Source organism: Diorhabda sublineata, chromosome 5 (genome assembly GCF_026230105.1).
Source record: "Diorhabda sublineata isolate icDioSubl1.1 chromosome 5, icDioSubl1.1, whole genome shotgun sequence".
NCBI lineage: Eukaryota > Metazoa > Arthropoda > Insecta > Coleoptera > Chrysomelidae > Diorhabda > Diorhabda sublineata.
The window spans coordinates 17,976,404-18,001,052 of NC_079478.1; the positions used below are offsets into that span (position 1 = coordinate 17,976,404).

The window sequence follows — 24,649 nt, forward strand, 5'->3', positions numbered from 1 at the left end:
CCTATTTATGATTTATAATTCCAAGTCAATTTATTAACTACTATCACATTACTGTAAATATGTACAACCTTGTTTAGAATGTATTATGCCATCTAATGAAATAAAAAACAACTATTATGGAATTCATAAAGAACCCATTCTTTAAATTTTTATAATTCACTATAGCATATAAAAGATGACGCTTTAATAAACAATTGCAGCAATTATAATACAATAAAAATATTTTATCAGCTAATAGACACAATTATTATCAATATTGTTTTAAATTACACATTTTCGTCTCTATATATCCGCGCTGCGTTGCCAACTAATCAGCATTTTTTTTAATTTAGGGATTTATCAGTTTTATGTATGTTTATTTTTTGAGCTGATTTCTTGTCGATAAATAGGTTGATTGCCAAGAAAACTGTCTTCTAGCAATAAACATATACATTATTTTGGCTTGCCACAATTACAACAATTACAATTTTCGTACTTTTTACCGCCATTTTGAGTTCATCTGCATAATTATATTATCTTATTTGTATTCCGAACTACCGCTTAGTAGGTGAGCTATTTAAGGTCTCAATTTTAATAAACTTAATGAATATCAAATGTGATCATTTGAATAATTTTTTACTATTTCTTTAGATTTACTAAACTATATATAAATTATTTGAAAATTATTCCTAATTATGTTCGTATTTTTTAGAAGCTTTTACGATGACTATTTTTAATATTGAATTGTCCTTTTAATAGTTTATTTCGATCGAAGAGCATAGTACTCAAAAGTAGATTTTCAGGTCATAAACTCGGCAACATATCACCGACGTTTGGAATGTTTTCATCGAAATTTGAAATGCGCAAAATCTGTACGATCTTAAGCCAGACAATCCCCATTACATATTTTATTACGTGGTATTGGTATGAGATTCAGTTTGTGAATGTAGTTGAACGTTAGGTGGTTAGTGATTAATTTTTTTTTGTCTGTTCAAAGTAATCGATTTATGAAAATAAATATGTTTACCAAAAACATTACTAATATGTGGGTGTTAGTTTTGTTTACAGTATTAGTAGGTGAGTTTTTATTCACTCCTATAAAATTTTAATTCAATTTGACATTTAAAGAAATCCTAATTTTGAAGTTGTATAAGATATAAACATTTTTTTGGATGCAGATTATTGTCACGTGGTATATGATTTAAAAACTACATCATCAAAACATTTAAAAATATATTTGAGGGGAATTTGTTCCATCATACTTTCATAATAACAATTTATTTTCCAGAAGTGTTTTTTCTCGTGTCATCTGTGAAAGATATATACTTCGCTTAACGTCTAATTAATATATGATGTGAAGAATAATGTTTTAAAATCCACGATTGGAATTGTTTTTAACAAATTATCTATGAATTAACAGGATTATTGAACTTTTATTTTATGATTTTAAAATAATGTTATTATCAGGAGGTATAAGTCGGTTATAAATCGATTTGGTGAATACCTATCCAACATAATAGTTTGTATCGTTGCTTATGTATTATAGTATATAATTTCCGACACAATTCATTAATAAACCATGTATTAACACAATAACAATGTCATTGTGGCAATAGGCCAGTAAAGTAGGTATGTTGTTTTTCAAGAACCCTAATTTTAGAGGTAGGTAACTTGTCAAAAATTGTATTAATACTTCACAGTACAACATTTTGAACTTATATAGGACTAAGATTGGAACAAAATTTCATAACAATATTTCTGCTATGATTTTTTTCATAAGGTCACTCACATGTGAGAACTTCAAGGATGGTATTTATTTTAGAAAAAAGAAATTATTTCTTAAATAAGATGTAAACACTATAATGCTGGAGGTTAGGATGCAGTTATCACAAAAACAAAGTGCATCAGGGCAGACTAATGCTTCACAAGGATAACTCCAATATCACCATATAAATTTAAATATTATACAGGATGATTTTATTTACTATATATAGGATTGAGATTGAACGAAATATATTGCATGAGACATGATGATGAAATCTAATTGTACTATATCCAAATCATTACGAAATAATAAAACAAGGGATTTCTCGAATTTGTGTTTAGTTTGGAATGAACTTATATTTATTTGATACGTATTTTGGAATCCGCTGACTATGTGAATATTGTTTATTACACTTTGGAATCCGCTGGTCGTGTGGCAGTGTCGGAGACCTTTCACATTTCTCCTCCCTCCTTTGGTGTTGGCTTCGTCCTCGAAGTCTCTGAGAACAAATCTTGGAGAATCTGGATTTGAGTAGGTTGCAGTTTGGGACCATATAAGAATCTGGAAATTCTTTTTCGTTTCTTTACAGAGACTGTTATTAAAATGGCTAAAATAATCAAAATTGTAATTAAGGAAACAATACTGAGTTCTACAGAATATTTATTAAAATTTACAGAATAGGGCTAAAAATTTTACTTAAATTATTTAGGTCTTTTTTATCATTTATAGCTTTTATTCTATTGCTATGACAAATTGTTAATTGCTATCATTAGTATTGCTACCTCAAACCTTAATAAATAATTATTTATGTCATAAAAAGTAAAATTAATAACGTACTTTCTACCGGCCATGAAGAAAAATCGTTTACACTACACGGGCCAAAAGTTAAAAACTCGATCCTGTTCATCGGCCCTTATAGTGTAATATACTATTTTTATCAAATAAGCACTATAAGTTGGAGGTTAGGATGCAGTTATCACAAAAACAACATCGTTACTAATAATGTATCAGGGTAGACCGATTAAAAACTGACATGGTTATGGACGGATGGATTCAGTTATTGACAACTTCTCTAGTAGGGACGCAGACGCAGAATTAGTTAACTTAGCTAACATTAAAATTAGTTAACAAGAATTTACTTAATTTGGCGCCCAGATTCACGATGGGAATAAATTGTACGCTACTTGTTCCAGTTCGCCTCATATGCTTAGTTAAACAATTTCATAAACCCAATTTTTGTTTCTATTTTCTATATAAAGTATTGATTCGTAACAAGTGATAAGTAATTTCAAATATTCGGTTCAAGCAGTTCTGGTCTTCTATTAATTCTATACAAATCGAGTATGATTTCAATCGTTCACTTTCTAATTTTTTATTAGTTTTACTTACGTTGTATTTACTACAAAATGGTGATTCCAAGTTTTTATCGAACTTGGGATTGCGCCAAAAGAAAATCGGGATAAGCAAAGAAAACATTTTGATGTCTTTCAATAATATTGTGATAATAAATTGTTATGGAAGATTTCCAAAAAGATGCAGATATTGAAAATATAAAATATATAGATCAATTTCGGCTGTTTGACATACTATATCTAAAATTTAGAGCCAATCTGGCAACAGTCACAAACATTACCTTGACCTCATTCGCCGATAACTTCTTGAGGTTTCATTTTAATAATTCTGTTCATCGTTGCCGTCTAGTTCTATGCAACTATATTCAACGTCATAGCTCAAGTCGTGTTCCACTACCTCTAGAATTAAAATTGTTTAATTTCTACACCAGAGTACGTATAGTTTTATTCACGGAAAATAACGTTTAAATAACAAATTTTGGAAGCTGAATGGTACTCAAAAAAGTTAGAAACACGTTTCAACATCATTTAAATAATCCTTATCCAGACCGTTTTTTTGAGGTGGTCAAAATATTTACAAAATAACAACTATATAGAGCTACTGTAGCACCACAAGGGAACTCTTTTCTGGCTACTCGTATTTTCTCATAAGCCGCTACTCAGTAATTACGAGGATGGTCCTAGAAGTACCTGACCTGACCTATATGTGACATTAGTTGATTGAAAAATACCACTGTATTAGAAAGTACCTACACAATCCATATATATTTAAAGTTTGAAGTGCTTCGTTGTTTAGTATTTGTTTGGCAGCCATCAATAGTGAACGTTTTCACTGAATTTGTAAACATGGAAAAAATTGGTCAGCGTTTCAATATAAAAGCTGAACTAGATTCTACTTTGAATGAGATTGCTTCTTGGTTGTCAACACTAAAATATGTTGTAGCAGATTATAAATGAAGCCTTCCGACCTGCGGAGACCAGCATCGTAGTGGTCAACCAAATGAGGTGACGACTCCAGAAATGTTGAAGAAAATCCACAAAACGGTACTGGATAATCGTAAAAACTGCAAGTGCGCGAGCTAGCAGACATTGTATACATTTCAAAAGTGCGGTACATCGCACATTAACTGAAAATTAGGACATGAAAATTTTGAAATCTTAGCCAAATTCTGGTTAATTGTAAATTTGAACAAATTTATATTTAGATTCTGTCTTTCGCATCTTTTGAGAAGATACTGAGAATCTTCGTAGATTTTTCATACAAAAATGTCTTGATTCGTTCTTGGCGTTATTTTTTATAATGTGTTATTTGTTGCATTTTGGCCATTCACACTATCCTGTGTGGAATTTCCCTAGCTACCTAAGAATTTTTGTATACAATTGAATAAAAAATTTTATTCGATATTAAATTACCATTTGGAATAGTTCTAAAAAATTTGAAAAAAATTTGGGGCTTCGATTTCCAAACAAACGATGGTCTTCAGCTCAAACGTAAACTTGATGAATTTTTTTGCGTTTCAAATCATAATTACATCATAATTTTTTGTTGGTAGAGTACTTATTAAGTATCTTTCGCTATAGTCAAAGAAAATTTGGAAAACTTTTGGGGCTTCGATTCTAAAACGAACGATGGTGATCTGCGTTTAAACGTAAAATTTATGAATTTTTTTGCGTTATAAAAAAAACTTACGTCACAATTTTTCGTTAATAGATTCCTTATAGAGTGTTTTTAATAGTTTGTGATAGTAAAATATTTTATTTTTTTTTTTGGATCTTCGTTTTAGATTCGTTAACTGGGTACAAAAACGCGTGTTCCCAAATTTTTATCTACTTATTCTTCAATTTTTGGTAGTAAAATTATGAAACCTCTTAAAATGTCATTATAGGTCTACTCTATCCCTATTTTTTAGTTTATTTTGTAAAAAAATAATCGTGGTTGGAATCCGTGGATAACTTCATACGGGTTAATGTTTCTTGATATTTATCAAACAATTTGATAATAAAAGAGTGTATTACTTTGATCTATCACAAAAATGTATACGTTCTGTCAACTATTTTGTAAATCTTCTTAAATACCTCGTATACTATCATCCTGTTTTTATTTGTCTTTTAAAATTTTCATTCTATAATGTCTACATGAGCCTCATTGATAAATGTAACGTTAAAAAAATATAGATATCTTTTTTTGGACACACCCAAGTTCAAATAATTAGGTCAATTAAACTACCTAGTCTATTCGTAATATATTCGCTGTTTTTTACGCAATAACAATAACTTGATGTGGATAGCCTTGTCAGTGCGTTATTACCGTTTTAAGGATTTAGGGACATTTTGGAATTGATTTTCAGAACACTGTCTCAAAAGGAGTTTCTTTAGATTTTGCTATACATATTTTTTTAATGAAACTATACAATAATTTTTTGCATAAGAATAAAATCACCGATGAGAAATTTATGTCACTATTATAAAAACATGGGGTTCTCCCCTATAACGTTTTTAAACTAACTTTGCGTTTTGTTAGCAATAAATATAAGTTTGATTCTTTGTCCGGGAAGGAATTATTTTTTCAATTACTAAAAGTTATTCACTGAGGATAATTCTCTAGGATAGCTCACCCGGTAGAGCTTATTTGCCTATTTACCTAAATCGCTCAAAATTTAGTACTCGATGTTATTTGTTATAATTTTTTTCTAGTTTCATTTCTATAGACAGAGCCTGTTCATAGAAAGCACCATTTGGTTTTATTATACAGGGTGCCGCTGTCAATTCTGCATTTTTCGAATGGCCGTGGATACGTAGAAAGTGGGCGAGAAGAGTTGTCAAGGTTACCATTATGCTCCCCACCTCAAAGAATTTCAGTCCCCATGGAACAGTGGTGAAAACAACACCAAGCATTTGCTTTGAAATCGGTTTACCAAATCGGTAGCTTTGTAGAAATTCTGCGTCGTTTTCGTACTCATTTTAAAGTTAGTCGCAATCAGCCAGTGCCTAATGTGAATTCAATAAAGTTGTGGGTGACACATTTTGTAAATATCGATAAAAAAACGAGCAAAAAAGGTGGCAGTACGTGATTCGTACGAACTCCTAAAAATGTTGAACGCGTGAGAGCTGCTGCACAAAAAAACTCACGTCAGCGCGTCGACAGAGTGCCGCACAGTGAGGTGGAATGGCCAAAAAGCGGAGAAAATTCAATATCTCGAGAAAGGATTAACATAGAAATCTGGGGTTGGTCTCATTACACCCACAGCCAAAAAATACATCTTTTAAATTGATTTTCCTGGAATTTCTGAGAAAATTAAAGAGCCGATGAGGAATTGAAAGACTATTGGTAAGATAAATTTCGTGTTAGGTTGTTCTTATCAAATTAAGTTGCAACAAGTATTTGTATTAATTTGAATTGCTTATAATTAAAAATTCAATGAAGCTTAAAAACAGGAGAATTTTGTAAATAAAAAGTAGGGATTCAAAGTCAAAATTTGTTCAATTTGAAAAGAAACGTATGATTTCAAATTCAAGGAAATTGGATTAACAGTTGCTTAGCTGCATCACTGATTTCCAGGTGTTTTTCTTTGGTTCAGGTCTCATGTCAGTGATAAAAGGATCCGAAGTCTCCAGTAGCTCGTGGACCACGTCTTCGTTGGTAAATGTACGAGGTATGTTCTATTATTTCTACTTTTTATGCCTCTTTCGACAAGATTCCGACTTCTGCAGTATCTCAGCAGCATACAACAAAATTTTATGCACTATGGATGGCATGTATTCCCATGGATACTTCTCAATAGCCATCTCTGCTGTTTCTTTCGAAAACATTTTGAATTTTTCTGGGTCCATCATTGCAGTTCAACAAACAAAGAGAGAATCTAATCATCTCCTTTCTTTGCGGTGTTCTGTTGTCAACTTTAATATGTCTAGTTTGAAAATTGACCTTCCACATCTTGTAAGAAGCCGGAGCTATTTTTTTGTAATCATAGCTGATCTCAATGCTCGATTAAAATCATAACTACTAACTTTGTTAAGTGTTCTAGTTTGTTTGTTGCTCAATGTGACAGATTTATAGCTTAGTTGACCATTGTAGAGCATGAAAAATTTGATAATTTTTCCTCCCTCTTTAAATATCAGACAGTTCTGACCAAACGATCTTGAGGTCAGATTTGCACTATAACCCTTATAAAATTCAAGTGGTTCAGGCATTAAACTAAAATTGCGTTGAAGTTGAAGTGAAGTGTGAAGAAACAAAAATCTTCATCAACAACCTCTCCCCTCAGCCAAGGTAACAGTTTGGTGTACCATGTTCTCATCGGGAATCATAGAATGTACGGGTCATTCTTCATTCCTCAACTTCGTCGACATGCAGTGAATAATCAAACCTTATTCCAACAAGACGGGCCATAAGCCATAGAAGCCTCGTGAGCATTAATATCATTAATAATATTTTCCCAACCTGTGTGACATCCCAAAAGGGATCGATTCTTTGGCCTCCCCGTTCACTCGATCTCACACTATGTGATTTTTCCTGAAAAATTAACTGTACGTAGAACGACCTCGTACAGTTAAAGAACTCAAGAAAAGAAACCGATTGGAAATCGTAGAAAAATTATTTTTTAGTTTGATTATGGTTCAGGGCGTGTTTTTTAGATTTATTCATTTCCATTAAACCCATTGTCGTAAAATTATAAACTGTGATATCGAATGTACAGATAGATCTATGATAGAACAATCGAAAAATATCAAAGAACATCATGAGAGAGTTAAATTAGGATCAAAATATCTATCTACATTTAAATGTTTAAATTTAAACCGTAATTTACAAAACTACTTTATATCATGTATATCTATATATATATATATATATATATATATATATATATATATATATATATATATATATATATATAATATATATATATATATTTATTAACTATCAGATCTAACACAGTTTTTGAGAAAACTTATTTGAATATACAATAAACTGCATCTAAATCAGAAATTATTGTCAATAATTTGAAAAAAATACCAGGAACAATCTATTCTATTTTGCACTTACGATACGCAAACGGGTGTCAAACTGAGTTCCAGTACGATACGCAAAATTTAAAGCATTAAACTAAAAAATTAAAAACCCTAATTTAAAATAGAAAATGGGGACAGAATAAAAAAAATTATTACACTTTTTTTATAATACAATTTTATCGCACTCGTTACTCTATAAAATGCGAGCGACAAAATAGTGTCGTGTAAATATATAGGTACAAATTTGTTGATGATTGTATCTAGATTTTGCAAGTCTTGGATTGCGCGCTTACGTTGTTTGCCTACTTATTCTCATGTAAAAGATATAGAAATGAGATATTTTGATGATTTATTGCATTGTCGTCAGTCTTTGACAAGTGTGCAAAGTTTAAATCTGATCACTCTAAGTATGGCAAAATCTAAGCCGAAAAGTCAGTTATACGGGTATAAGAGCGTGTAAATTAAAATGAATATAGGAAGCAATAATAATAATAATAATAATAATAATTAATGACCAATAGTACACGAGGTGGCTCCGTGGAATTTATCCGTCACCTATGTATCTTGCCAATACTATTTTCGTTAAATATAAATATTTTACAACGCTAACGTATGGGATTAAATATTTTTAGATGAATGCATATATCATCGTTCCGAAAGAACATTGACGTAGATGCAAAAACTTCAATGTTACAGAAACAATTTGCATTTGTATAGTAAAAAAGGGTGTGACAGAAAAACCTCTCTAAGGCAGTTACATTGTTACTCTGTTAATTGTCCCTTGTTCTAGAAGGTACTGTTAAGGTTTTTCAGCAATTTCATGAAAATTACGTGCAGGAACCAATAAAAAAGCAGCAAACAAAAACTTTGAAAACTATTTTAATTCGTCTGGTATACATTTACAAAAAAAGTACAATAAAATTAAAAATCAACATAACAAATACAGTACATTACATTTTTAGAAAAACTATAATTGAATAAGAATAATTTTGTTACGATACTCCTTAAATTTAATTAAAATATGATTTGGCCGTATTGTACAATTCTTTGCAATATAAATATTTTCCAGCTAGTCCACCCTGGCAATCAAGTTTTGTCTTATTTACATAAGGCATTTTATTGGAATATTCCTCACTTTTTAACATAGTGGATTTCATATATATTTGTAATATGGAAAAATCGTTATTTTTTTTTTATTTCAGTTTAACGTGCCTCGACAGCGCTGGTCATTGGCACACAAAAACAATCATAAGTTAAATACATTCGAATTAAATAAAAATAAAATGAAAGTTAAATACAGTTACATACAAAAAATAAAATCTGTTACAATGTATAAATTAAATTATATTTTCTTGTACAGCTTGGTGACTTTAAGGAACTGCACGATTTTCCTTATTTCCGTCGGGCAGTTAAGTGTCTCCTGTAGGTTGGTTTTCATGTCAAACTGCTGATATGCGGTAGAGTATTCTCTGCTGTCGGTGAGGATGTGCTTAACAGTCACAGGAACTAGACAAGTTCGGCAGACAGGACGACTTTCTGACGACATCAAATAGCCGTGAGTAAGTTTCGTGTGGTTGATGCGAAGTCTTCTTATTGTCACAGCTTCTCTCCTATTCAGAAAGTTTAGGGAAATGTGAGAAGTAGTTGGGTGGATTTGATGTAGTGCTGTAGTGCTAATGCTCCATGTATCGTGCCAAGATTTTTTAGTGAGGTGTTTGAAAGTAATCTTCAGATCATTTTTTTGTGGCTTCTTTGGCATGACGATCGGCACATTCGTTTCCAGCAATTCCAGTGTGCGATGGAAGCCATATGAGAGAGACTGTTATATGAGGAGCAAAGAGAGTTTGGTAGATGTCATGAATGTTTTGGACTATTGGGTGGTCGGTGAATATGGTTGAGATGGACTGTATGGATGAAAGAGAGTCAGTACATATGGCGATATGTTTATGGGGAGAAGAAATATATTTGAAGGCTTGAAGGATACTGTATAGTTCACCAGTGTAAACACTACACGTCGAGGGTAAACGGAAAGAACTTATGAGTTCGTGGTTTGTAGTGACTGCGCAACCCACACCGGATTCAGCTTTGGAGGCATCCGTATAGAGAATTAGGTAGTAGGAATTTTTATGCATAATTTCCAAGAATGCTTTATCTACAAGAGCGCTAGGGGATTCGTGTTTATTGTAGATGGTTAGTGATGTGTCTACTATGGGAATATTTTTTATCCACGGGGGAGAAGAAGGCAAAGAAAGTGGAAAGGTCAACGAGAGGTTGGTATTTTGGAGTAGAGGTGTGAGCAATTGAGGGATTGAATGGACAGGATTAGAAGGATTGGAAGATACTTTAGCAGCATATGACAGGAGAAGAGATTGTCGTCTGAGGAATAGTGGTGGCTCATTAGCTTCAACATTGACACTAGCGGCGGGGCTTGAGCGAAAGGCACCAAGACAAAGGCGAAGAGCGGTGTTGTGTACAGAGTTCAACAAGTCAGTTTTAGACTTGGAGGCGGACATATAGATAAAACAACCATAGTCAAGCTTTGAGCGTATGAGAGCTCTGTAAACTCTTAGCAGTATAGTTTCATTGGAGCCCCAGTGAAGGTGGCTAAGGGTTTTAATTATGTTCAGCCTCTTTAGGCAAATACCTTTTACATCATGAATATGGTGGTTCTAGTTGAGTCGAGAATCAAAAGTCATACCAAGGATTTTGCATTGATTCACAATAGGTAGAGGGGAGTTATCAAGGAAAATTTGGGGTGAGTGAATAGATGTTCTTCGAGAGAATTTTATCAGCATGGATTTGTTTCGGGAAAATGATAATCCTAGGTAGGGGGATCTCTCTTGTAGTAGATTTATTGCGTTTTGGAGCAGTTGGCATGTAGAGGGGACGTATTTACCGTGGCAATAAATGATTAGGTCATCAGCGTATTGGACATATTTTACGGGAGATGGGAAGTTGTCACATAGCTCATTTATTGTGAGGATAAATAAAGTAGAGCTTAATACTGAACCTTGAGGGATGCCAGTATTTTGTGGATGAGGAAGGGAGAGCTTACCGTTTGCGGAAACCCTGAAAATTCTATCAGTTAGGAAATTATGGATGAATGATAATATGTTACCATGTAGATTGTATTGAGTGAGTTTATTCATTATTGCACCTCTGGATATAGAGTCAAACGCGCCTTCAATGTCGAGAATAGTTGCAATGACGTCCTGATGGTTATTTAATGCAGAGGAGATATCTGTTTGCAAGAGAACAAGGTTGTCGTATGTCGATCGATTACGTCGAAAACCCGATTGTGCGTCGGGAATAAGTTTGTATTTTTCAAGGAACCATAGGAGTCTTCTATTGATTATTTTTTCAAGGAGTTTACAAGTAGTGCAAGTAAGTGAGATTGGACGGAAAGACTTAGGGGATAATGTGGATTTACCTGCTTTTTTAATTGGAATGATTATAGAGTTGCGCCATGCATCAGGGAATTGGTGAGTATTCCAAATAATGTTATAGATGTCAAGGAGCTTGGAGAGGGACGAGTCGGATAGTTTTTTGAGAAATATATACAGGACATCATCAGGACCGGCAGCAGAATTTTTGCAGGACGATAGCGCGAATTTTAGTTCATTTAAACTAATAGGAGCATTGACAGACGCAATATCGAGAGGATTTAGCTGTAGTGCGGAGGAGGGCTGAATATATGAGTTATGAAAATCGGATGCCGGATTATGGATGCTGAAATTTTCTTTAAAATGTTGCGCGAGTGTGTCAGAGATTTTTTGGCTGTCGGTGATAAGCAGATCGTTAGATATTAAAGAAGGAATTTTGATATTAGTTTTTTTGCCTTGAATTTGTGCAATTTTTTTCCAAACTTGACTGGGGTCTGTATTGTGGGTAAGGGATGAAGTATAACTTTGCCAAGCAGATTTTTTACTTTGCTTGACAATAAATTTAGCTTTAGCTTTAAGCCTTTTATGTGCAATAAGGTTTTCTTGTGTTTTGTGACGTCTGAACCTATTAAGAGCATGTTTTGATTCACGTATGGCATTTGCACAATCCGGACTCCACCATGGAACAGCCCTACATGCCGAGGAAAAGACCGTTTTACCAATGTGCACCTCGGCAGCCGCAAGTATGCTCTTAGTGAACATATCTAGCGTATCGTTTATATTCGTAGAAATGATCAAAGATGATAAGTATGCTTCGGAGAGAGAGGTAAACTCAGGCCAGTTTGCATTTTTTATTTGCCAGAAGCTTTTGGCAACAGTTTCTTTATTATAGGGATTGGATATAATAATAGGAAAGTGGTTGCTATCATGTAGGTCATCGAAAACTTGCCAAGAGAGAGAAAGTGCCGTTTTAGGGTCACAGAAGCTGAGGTCAATAGCAGAAAAGGAACCTGAGGAGATGTTAAAGTGACTTTTGGTTCCAGTATTTAACAGACAGGTACCAGTTGAATTTATGACTTTTTCTATTGTGTTGCCTCTAGTGCGAGTTTGGTCGGAGCCCCACATAGTGTGATGTGCATTAAAGTCTCCAACAAGAATGTATGGTTGAGGAAGCTGACGAATTAAGTCTGTTAACTCTTTTTCATCAAGGGGGTGGTCCGGTGGAATGTATATACTGCAAATGGTAAGTTTATTGGGGCACCAAGTAGTTATAGCTACTACTTCAAAGTTTGTTGATAATGGGAGGTGGGATGAGTATATGTCGCTGGATACAAATATTGAAGTACCGCCACTGGCTCTTATGCAGTTGGTACGGATGTAATGATATCCGTCAAAATTTCTCAAGTTGCGTTTATGATCAATTTTAAAATTGGTTTCTTGGAGACAAAGGAAGTCAGGTTTATGGGAGGAAATGATTTTCTGAATTCTTTCTAGTCGAGGATAAAATCCATCGCAGTTCCACTGTATCAGAGAGAATGTACTTGTTTAGGAAGAAGGGAGAGAGTATTTACTGAGATAATGTCGAGGAGTCAGTGGTATTCCCATCATCAGTAATAGACACTTCGGGAGGAGTTTTTTGTTCGGGGTGAAGTTTAAAGTTAATTCTATTGATTAGACGCGTAATACGGTTTTTTTAAGATCTTTCTTTTATATTAGGATAAATTAGGGACAAATCCTTCAGAAGTAGGGTTGTGTCGGAAATAAATTTGTTGGCTTCGGGGAGGGGGTCATTGATGCCATACGTGTTTTCCAGAAACGCAATAAATTGAGTGCCTGTGAGGGAAAATGCTTCAGGAGAATCGTTAAATTGTTTATGTATAACGGAGCGTGATTCAGGGCTTATGAAGTGACAATCGTTTTTAGTCAGTTTAGATTTTTTGGTCTTCTTTTTCGCAGGGTTTCCGGAGCTGGATGTAGAAAATTCGGGGGGAGGCATTGGATCTGGATGAAGATCAGTAGGAGATATAGACTGCGGCGAGTCAAGGCTGCTGTCATTTGAACGGGGACGTTTTTCGCTAGTTTTTGGTAAGGAAATTAGGGGGGGGGGGAAATGTGAAAGGGTGTCCTCCGAGGATACTATGGGAATAACCGAAGTATTAGTAGTGGCAGTAGGGTCAGCACAGGAGGTGGGGATCAGATTGACCGAATCATTTGATTTGGGAGAGGGATCTTGAGGGATGGGAGTGTTGGGGCATGAATCAGCAGGGTGCCCAGCCTGTTTGCAGAGAAAGCATTCAAGTTTGTCGGTAGAAATGAATATTCTGTGCGTTGTATTTTCATGACTGATGACAGTCGAATTTTGCAGAGAAAAATCATTATTGGTTGGTAATACGTAAGTTACTCGGCGGAAGCTGAGCACATGTGCGTATTCGTCATCAGGTGAGCCACATTTGACGTATGATATGGGAGAGGTGAGTGATAACCCTAGGTCTTGCAGTGCTTTCTCAATGACGGAATGGGGAATGGATGGACAAACATTGGAAATGAGTATTCTTTTGGTTGGAGATATAAGCCGACGTATAGGTATCAAATTGGAATTAACTAGGATACTTTGGTTGGTTTTTAGAAGTTCGTCGACTAGAGTCATCGATGATAAATAAATGCATATGCGTCCGTGTGATATTCTGGATGCGAAAATAACATTTTTAGGAGAGACGATGCTACCTATTGATTTGATGTAGTCAAATAGTACAGTGTTGGGGATAGAAGGCATAATGATGGCCTGATTTCGTGAGGGCACAGAAGGGGGTGGGGATTTTGCTGAGGTAGCTGCAGCATATGATAAAGGTGGAGAGTTAGTATTTGGATTGATTTTTGATAGTGAGGGAAGGTTAGACATATTGCTGTGATCTTGGTTGCCAAAAACACAGTCAATAGTTGAAAAGAAAAAAAAAAGAAAGAAAAACGGATGAAATATATAAATAGATCTCAGCTCGAGAAAAACCAAACAGTCTTTGTCTCAGTGATTGGCCTATTGATATCCGGATACGTAAATAATTTTAAAGTATATTTACCAATTTCTATGATAAAAACGCTGCTTCGACAATTTGTGGTATCACATTTTAATTATAACAAAAAGCGAATAATTTATTATTGTTAGGAGTTAACTTAACGATCTGAACCTAACGAGGTATACAGAAAGAATGAAAAAATCGTTATTAAGGGTGGTTACTTTTAATTTATTAAATACTTGTCTAATTGATCAATTGTGTTTGGCGAATCTTTATGTTGCAGCGCCTGTGTGTAGTTAATAAAACCCAAATCAAGAATGTTTAAATCGTGGTTATTTGCCTATTGTATAATTATCAGAAAAATCCATTTGTATTATTTTGCTGCTCGGATTTATATATATATATATATATATATATATATATATATATATATATATATATATATAATAAGAGCGGTCAATTTTAGTAAAATAGAACCATTTTTCATTAATATGAACGTAGTCATACTAATTATAAAAAAGAAAATTTTCATTAGTAGCATGATTCACATTTGACAAGCAAAAATCTGATTTGTCCGTTTTGTTTTTATCCGATAAAGTAGATTTATTTGTAGATTTTCTTGTAAAATATTTTCCCGATTTAAATATATCAAAGTTGATTTTGGAATACCAACTGCGAAAGAAAAACTACGAAGCAAACAACGTCATTAATTATTGCAGCGTGTTTTAACTTTTTCTCTTCCATGTGCAGTAGTAATTTTTCTAAGATACCATGATGTTGTTCTGTGATCAATTTTTTATATTTTAAATCTGTTCTTTCCTTATCAATTCATCTTTTGAATTTTCTCTATGGATTTTGCAGAGGTACCAATTTTGTGATCGTTATGTTTTAAACTAAGGAACATGACACATGACAATTATATTACTTTTAGTATATACTATAATAATATAATGAATGTTATCATTTGTTTTCTATATTCACGATAATCTATAGTTGATTTCAGATATATATAGAGTAATAAAATCTCGTTAAGTATGCAAAAGGACCACAGAGTGACCCAACGAATATTTAAAACATTTTCATAGTTTGGCATTGATTTCATTGTAAAAAAATATTTTTTTTATCAAATGCAGGTAGTACCACCCGGGTTGTGGTCAATATATGGGTTTAGCCTATTGTTATCCATTCACAAACACTGAAAATAGTGTGCCAAAGGCGTGCCGGTAGGATACTCGTAATAAGGAAAGAATAAAACAGAATAAAAATTAGACATTATGTACATAGTATTAGGGACACTTATTCTTTATTGAATATTATACAAAAAATACATTATACAGAAATTAAGTTATAAAAAATCACAATAATCTTCGTCATCTGAGGAACTGTCATCTCCTCTTGACGTTATAATTAACGAGTCGACGGTCCGATCGAATAAGGAGTCAAGATCCCACATTTTCTCCTCTTATTTAATGACATGCTGGACTGCTTTACGCCAGTTCTCTGTTGTCACTTCCTTAATGGCTTGATCAAACAGTAGCTTAACGTCTTTCATTTTGAATGTCATGTTATGTCTTTCATTTGCGCCCATATAAGTTCTATAGGATTTAGTTCGCAACGATATGACGGTGTGCGTAACACAGTTACCCTATGTTTTTCTGCTATATATTTCTCGGCGTATTTCATAAAACGATGATTTTGTAAATTTGCTATAGCTAATAGTTCTTTTTTTATCAAATTATCTTCAAATTCAATACTTTTGGTGATTAGTTGGAGTCTTCTCTGTGCGTTGGTCGAGAATGATAACTTGCGGTATACATAACTACTACTGAATCAGCCGGAAAATATTTTATCATTTCACCAAAATAGTCTTAAAAACATCCCAATCCATGTCTTCGTGGTAATCTCCCGCATGGCACGACTGAAAGGTTAGCAAACCTTCTTTTAAAAATCCCTCTTCGCTTCCAATATGGACGATTATTAGTCTTTTCCCTTTACCTGAAGGCATCTTAATACCTGTTGACAGGCCATGAAAGCTTGGCGAGAACTGGTTATATTTTTGCCTTACCAAATTTTTGGTTCTGTATAACCTTCATTAATCCACGTCTCATACAAGATTTTCTGTTCTGCTTCTACTTTATACATCTATTTTCATCGCCAGCAAATAATTTCATCGCTTTCCAGTAAAAGTGCTTTACGGTTATGCTTTTCCCAGGCAAAATTCATATTTCTCAAAGTGATCCATAAAAGTTTTTTAGTTATTAACGGAATACGGTCATCATGGCCAGGCTCCATTAAAATCTTATCTAGGGTGGGTACTTCTTTTTTAAAATAAAAAGAGTGAACTTTTCTCGAATTACACTTTTGGTGTCTTCATCAAGAACTTTTACTGGTCTGCCTGGACTTTTCTTGGGAGGTTCCACTTGGCCTGCTATCTTTCTCCCCCGCAGTAATTTAAAAACGATTTTCCAACTCCAGTCTTTCGGGAACATCGCTCGACAGTTTCTTGTACAGTAAATTTCGGGTAATCGTATTTTATGCAATCGTATACATTTAAAATAAGTTTTCCAATCACTGATAGTGGAGGATTATTGGAACATCTTTTCGTTGGTGTAAATGTCGCCATTTTATTACTAATCTTATGAACACTGTGAACACTATTTACGGCTTAACAGCAAATACTGCGTTAAACTAAACAAATATACTTATAAAGGTCTAAAAAAAATTTTGGGTAAGGCACCATTGCCCTTACGGCGCATGGTTAAGCCGAATCCGAAATAGGGTTGGAATTAGGCAGAGGGTCTAATAGAAAGTTAAACGGTACCTGTTTAACGCAAAACGTAACTGTATAATCTACTACCTAAGTAATCCCTACACAATATTTCAAGACCTACGCTTATGGCCGACACCGAAATTGAGCCAAACTGGACGGAATTCCCTATTTTATTGCTCTATACATTTCTGAAATAGACTATAAGATTTTTTTTAATGTATACCATATTTTCGGACAAAGGTGTCCATTTAAAGAATGCACGCTGCTCGAATCAATTGTGAGTCAATCCAGATTTTCGTCAGAAATGACCCATGAGTAACTGTTATTCACATGTCACTTTTTAGCGCAACTAAGTCATGTGATGTTGTTTCATTGGATGAAGGTAACAATAGTTGATATTAAATCACTCAATAAGTCGTGTGACTGATAAACAGATGACGCTGCCATTGTCAAACCTACATGACGTTTATGAAGTGCCAACTTTTAAAAGACTATGTGTAATATTTTGTGACATTTCGATTAGTTAGAAAAAAGTATTAGCCATTTAAGTGAAGCTACTTTTGTTATTTTCAAAAAAATTTGGTATGTTAATTTCTCATTGCTTTTTGATGGAAAAAAAATACTATACAAGCCCAACAATAGCTTCAAAAGTGTTATCTGAACTCTGCTCGATCGAAAAGAACCATTTGTTATTGTTTTGCTGAATTTAAACTTAGTCGTACAGACATCGAAGATGGGAAACGTGGTTACTCCAGAAAACATCAAAAACAAATTGGTTTTTCGATCAAAAACAACGTGACCTAATAAATAAGAGTTTTTGCGTCGGTATGTGACAATGGATGATACATGGATCCATCACTACACTCGCGAATCAATTGGGATGCGCATAGAATATTGTTCATTGTTCATCGACTAGCTCTAAAAGTTGTTGGATCGTTTTAATACAAAAATCGGGGAAAAACGGCCTCATATGTCAAAGAAAAAACCACTGTTTCACCAAGACAATGCACCGATTCACAAGTCGATGGCAACGATCAAATTGACCGATTCACGCTTCCTCTTCCCCCGTATAGTCCAGATCTGTCCCCCAGCGACTACTGGCTATTCGCTGATCTCAAAAAAATGCTTGTCGGTAAGAAATTCAACTCAACTGAAGAAGCAATTGCTGAAACTGAAACCTATTTTATGACAAAAGACAAATCCTTCTACAAGCTCGGCATCGAGAAGTTACAGAAGCGTTTGAATGATTGATTACATTGATGAATAAAATCTATTTCTGTCAAAAATATGTATTTATTTATTTCCATTTGACACATTTTTGAAGTTACTTCCATGTTCTTCTGGAAAAGCGATTTGGGAAAAACAACATACAAACCAACACTTTTACATTCAAAAATTTACCACATTAATTACTTTCATTGTAAAATTTGTCGATTGATTTAAATTAGTTCATTATGTTAATAATAACGCAGATAAAATATTTAGTGGGCAGAAAAAATAACAAAACTATTTTTATTTCTCCTCTGAAGGTTTTTATACCGATTGGTTGATGAAGTACATATATAATACCAACTTTTCATCCTATAGATTCTAAAATTAGAAAAATGGATCTTGTCTGACATTCGAGAAACATAGAGGTCAAATTTTACCATGGGACAAAGTACCAAGTATCCAGTCGCCGGTTGGCGCTCTTAACGAAAATATTTGATTTTATCGTTATTTGATCATAGTTCTACAAACAATTGGTTTCATTATCACAATGTTAATGTGTTGCGCAATTAAAGTCGATTGTAATTTATTTGTTGGTTGTTAGGCGAAGTGAAATGAATTCTGTCTAGAAATTCTTCGTGATTTTATTTGAGTATGGGTAACCGAACCATTTTTGCGTATTAAAGCGGAACGTCTGTAGAATTTTAAATAAAAATATAAATAATATATTTAGGGCAACTGTACTATAGTCCAGCAGTTTCTGATACTCTGGACTAACTGAAATAATAGAATTTTTTCATAGTTGCCACTCGAATTCTGTGAATTTAACAAAATGAATAAATTTTCACAATAAGATATTCACATATATATATATATATATATATATATATATATATATATATATATATATATATATATATATATGTATTGAAATGATCAGAAATCTAAAAGCAAGTAGGTACATAGGTACATAATGAAAATTTATAATTTATTGAGATTAGTTTTACTAAAGATAATAATTAAACTAAAGGCAGAAAATCGATAAAAAAATAAAAGAAATTGAATTGATATTTGTAAGTTAATTAATTATAGTTATTATATATATGTATAAGGAATTATTTATTAAAAATGATATATTCTAAAAGGATTGCATATGTACAAATCATAATTTGTATCATAGAATAATGTTATTAATTATAAATTAATATAAAACTTAATGGAAGATTGATTTTTTTTTAAAAATATATGAAACTGTTGCCAAAATGACCCATAATAGTGAAAATTCATAAACTATTAATGAAATAAAAGTTTATTTAAAAACATAAATATAAGAACTGACAAGTGTTTGAAAAGTGAAGGACATTGTGAGGAGACAAGAGCAAAAGTCTAGTCAGTCATATTATATGGTTGCTAAGGAAAAAAAAAAGAAAGAGGATTACTTGGAAAAAGAGTATCAGCAAAAAAGAGAATGGGGAGTGCAAAGTTATAAGAAATAGAGTTAAATTTGAATCAAAATACAAAATAATTGCGAATTATTAAAGATGAATGGAAGATAAATATCTGGACTGAAGAAAATCCAATGAGTTGAAGATTTGTTACTAATCCAATGAGTTGAAGATTTGTTACTGACAATTCACAGAAGTATATGCAAGTTTTAGATCTGATATTGCAAGATATTATCATCTCAGGTCAGTTCCTTCACGTATTATTGGCCAATAATAATAATAGTAACAATATAAAATAATTTAAAAAAAAAAGGAATATTACCTATACTTACGTTGACAATGAATAAAATTCCTTATTTGTGAGGTTAAGATTCCTTTTCCGTAGAAATAATATGAATTGTGTAGTATAATTAAATTTTGTTCAATGTATCATATGTAATCCTTCCACAGAAATAGAACTTCTTGATTATATCATATAAAATTGACATAAATTTTTAGTATTTTCCTTATATTGTACATCTAAATAATAGAATATTCATCTGAGTCGATTTATAACAGAGAACTGTGTAGAATTATCAAATTAGAGGAACGGCTAACTTCAGGTTAGACTCATAGGCGTACTCAACTACATTTTATTAAACTTTATTTGAATTAAAAATAATACAATTAACTTTTAACATAAAAATTTTATTGATTTGTTAAAAGGAAAAACATCCATAAGTTATTTATTTATGCCAGAACTCAAAGAGAGAATGAGTTTCATGCCCGGCAAATAACGTGCTAGCGACAACAATAGAAAAATAAAAACAATAATAGAGGTAGAAATAAATAATTACAATATATATATATATATATATATATATATATATATATATATATATATATATATATATATATATACAGTGCTTTTCAGATAAAAGTATCCACCTTTAATAACTTTTGTAATACTGGTATTTAGAAAAAATCCAAAAACACGTCAATTTATGTTGGAAGGAGCAAGCATTATGGCTTATTTAAACTTACTGGAAAAGCCACCCCCTCACCCCTAGCAGCATCCCCTTTATTTTTTTAAATTACTTTTCATATTTTTTATGTAAAATTTGGATACTCCTCTTTGAGCTGATTTCAAAAATGTATAATACTTGTAGGTTAAAGTGGTTAGTTTATGAGATAAACAATTTTTCTTTTAAGAGCACAAATTTTACTTATTATTTACTTTCACCTTATTTGCCTGTACTAAAATGGGTTGTACAACAGTTCAAACTCTTTAATCTTTTAAACTGTGCTATTTATTCTACTTAAAAAATCCAAACAACAAAAAACTCTACTTTTTATTAAAGTTTGACATTGTCAACTAGAATTTGTAGTCACTATTGATAGTGTAATTTGATACATTATTTATTTTGTTTCTCTGAAATGGTTTACTCTTTGCAAGAAAGAATTGAAATTGTAGGTTTATACTACCAAAATAATAATTGTGCAAGAGCTGCTGCTAGAATATTTAACGAATTACACGACGGAAGACATGCAACTCATAAGTATGTAATTCAACTGAAGGAGAAATTTACCACCACAGGGTCTGTTTGCAATAAAGTGCATAAACGAGAGGGACTCGTAAATAACGAAGCAATCCAAGTGGCAATTTTAGGGCAAGTCAGCTTAGAGGCTCAACAACCCCAATCGTTGTCAACAATAAGTAGAGCGATCGGTGTTTCATCTTCTACAGTTTTCCGAGTTCTACATAAATTCAAGTACCACCCATACAATGTTAAGTTGGTGCACGAGTTGAATGAAGATGATTTTGATCGTCGTCTAGAGTTTTGCGAATCAATGACGCAAATTATCAATAACAATCCACAATTGTTAAACAATATTTGCTTTTCTGATGAATGCTCATGGTCATTAAATGGCTTAGTAAGTAGGCATAATTGTAGATATTGGGCTGAAAGTGATCCACATATTATGCGTGAATTCCATACACAACATCCCCAAAAGTTAAACGTTTGGTGTGGTATCCTAGGTGACCACATTGTCGGACCTTTCTTCATCAACGGAAATTTAAATGGTGAATCATATCTTGAGTTACTCAGGGAAGGGGTTGACCCACGTATTACAACAATAATAGAAAATGATGATAACCTTTCCGAAGATTTACTGGTATTTCAACAAGACGGAGCTCCCCCACACTATGCTATGCCTGTCCGACAATTTTTAAACGAAACATTCCCCGCTCGTTGGATAGGTAGAAGGGGGCAGATGATGGAGTGGCCACCTAGGTCACCGGATTTAACACCCCTAGACTTCTTTTTATGGGGGTATTTAAAAACAAAAGTTTATGCTACCCAACCAGAATCTCTGGATGATTTACGAGAGAGGATAGAAAATGAATGTCGACAATTAAATCCAGCCGTATTAAGCAATGTCAGAGAGGCATTTCAAAATAGATTATACCATTGTATGGAAGTGAATGGTACTCATTTTGAACACTTTGTAACTTCATAATAAATAGCACAGTAAAAAAGATTAAAGAGTTTGAACTGTTGTACAACCCATTTTAGTACAGGCAAATAAGGTGAAATTAAATAATAAGTAAAATTTGTGCTCTTAAAAGAAAAATTGTTTATCTCATAAACTAACCACTTTAACCTACAAGTATTATACATTTTTGAAATCAGCTCAAAGAGGAGTATCCAAATTTTACATAAAAAATATGAAAAGTAATTTAAAAAAATAAAGGGGATGCTGCTAGGGGTGAGGGGGTGGCTTTTCCAGTAAGTTTAAATAAGCCATAATGCTTGCCCCTTCCAACATAAATTGACGTGTTTTTGGATTTTTTCTAAATACCAGTATTACAAAAGTTATTAAAGGTGGATACTTTTATCTGAAAAGCACTGTATATATATATATATATATATATATATATATATATATATATATATATATATATATTGTTATGGTATGAATATATTCAAAATAAATTATTAAATAATAATAAGATATAAATAAAGCAATAAGTTCAGTTCTGTTATTCGGTTACTTAGAGCAGTTTATCACAATAAAATAAATAACATTCTTTATATTAAGTTTTGGCCAACACTATATTCTAAATTATTATTTAATTTTGACAAATCCTGTATAATCAAAGAATTTAATCCATAAATTGACAGATAAAAACAGGAGCACCAACTTCAAAAATTTGTGTGACATACCAACATAAATTTTAAGGTTATAAATGATAAAATATAAAAATTTTGACAACTGCAATGATAAAATTAATAACATAGGAATGAAATAAATACAACAAAGAAATTATAGAATAATATTATTTGAATAAAGTCACAATAATTAAAAATTTAGAAATGACAATTTAGTAACTAACTTTTAAAATAAATATCATTGGTTAAAAGAAAAAAAAAAAAGTTTGTTTAAAAAAAAGGAAAGAAGAAAAAAATGAACAACGAAAAAAAAATTTTTTTTGGCAAGAGAAAAAAGAGTAAAATAATTTAATTGAAATTTAAAAAAAAATTAAAATCTTGATAAAAAAGGCATAAAATATTCAAAGGATTGATAATTAATAATTGTATAAGTGTAGTAATAAGAAATTAGTGAAAACAATTAAATAAAGTGAAATAAGTGAGAATACTCACAAAGGGACAATTTCCAAGATAAAGAAGTTGTGAAAAGGAAAAGAACAGGAGTGGAACTACAGCGGAGTATCTGTTTATTCTGCAAGGCCGTAACAATTTCCAATTAAAAAAAAAAAAATTAAAAAATACAACATAACAAACACTTAAGGTACTGTTCTATTAAGTTTAAGTATTTCTTTTAGTATATAATATTTGAGTTCACATTTCCATATAATTTAGTTTTATGAATGTAATTATGAGTATGAATGAATGAATGAATGTTTGTAAAATAAAATAATTGTAATAGCTAGTTAAGAAATTGTATATTTTGAATATTTTATTCATTATAAAGAACAGACCCGGTCTTAAAACTATTATAATCTGACCTTATAACCATAACAATTTATCGCAATAAAATTTTTTAATTTGACCTCACAATATAATACCCTGAGAATAAAAAAAATAATAAAATACATATAATACATATAATAAAAAACATAATAAAATAAAGAAATTCAAATAATTATTAATGGCGCCCAAATTAAAATCTGATTTTATTTAAAATAAAAATTTTATAAAAATAAACATCATCACACTATTAATACCATAACAATATATATATATATATATATATATATATTGGGTTTTGATTGGGTTATATATATATATAACCCAATCCCAATGGGTTTTCATCCGAGTGATAGGTCCAGTTTTACGGAAAATTTATTAGCAAACGTCACATTTTTCATAACCTTCATATGTTAGTTATGAAAAGTAGTTATGTAAAAACTTTACATAACTGTTTAAGTTTCAAAGAATAATTTATTAATTACTGTAAAAATTAATTATTTTATTATTTAAACTGTCATTTAAGTCATTATTTTAATTCAATAGTATTTTATGATTTACAAACATTGAAAACATTTTTTATTCAAAGTAAGTCCATTGTGTGGGTGAACTTCTCTTGAACTTCTTGTCTAATGTTAATTTCATTTGAAGCTGCGACATCTACATGTATGCCAGGGGCTTGGCACTGAACTTTTTCTCTTATTTTCTAATGAATTCTCAACATAGCCTTCAGCTACACTGTTGGATTTCC

The 24,649-nt window shown here is 32.2% G+C and overlaps 1 protein-coding gene across 1 annotated transcript in view; it reads left to right on the forward strand.

Moving 5' to 3' along the window:
• The first annotated feature begins 760 nt into the window (after positions 1–760).
• The window catches only part of LOC130444754 (uncharacterized), a 46,132-nt gene continuing 22,243 nt past the window's right edge, over positions 761–24,649 (forward strand). Inside the window, exon 1 of the mRNA XM_056780035.1 lies at positions 761–1,056. Coding sequence (XP_056636013.1) covers positions 987–1,056 — 70 coding nt within the window. The 5' untranslated portion in view covers positions 761–986. The remainder of the gene's footprint in view (positions 1,057–24,649) is intronic.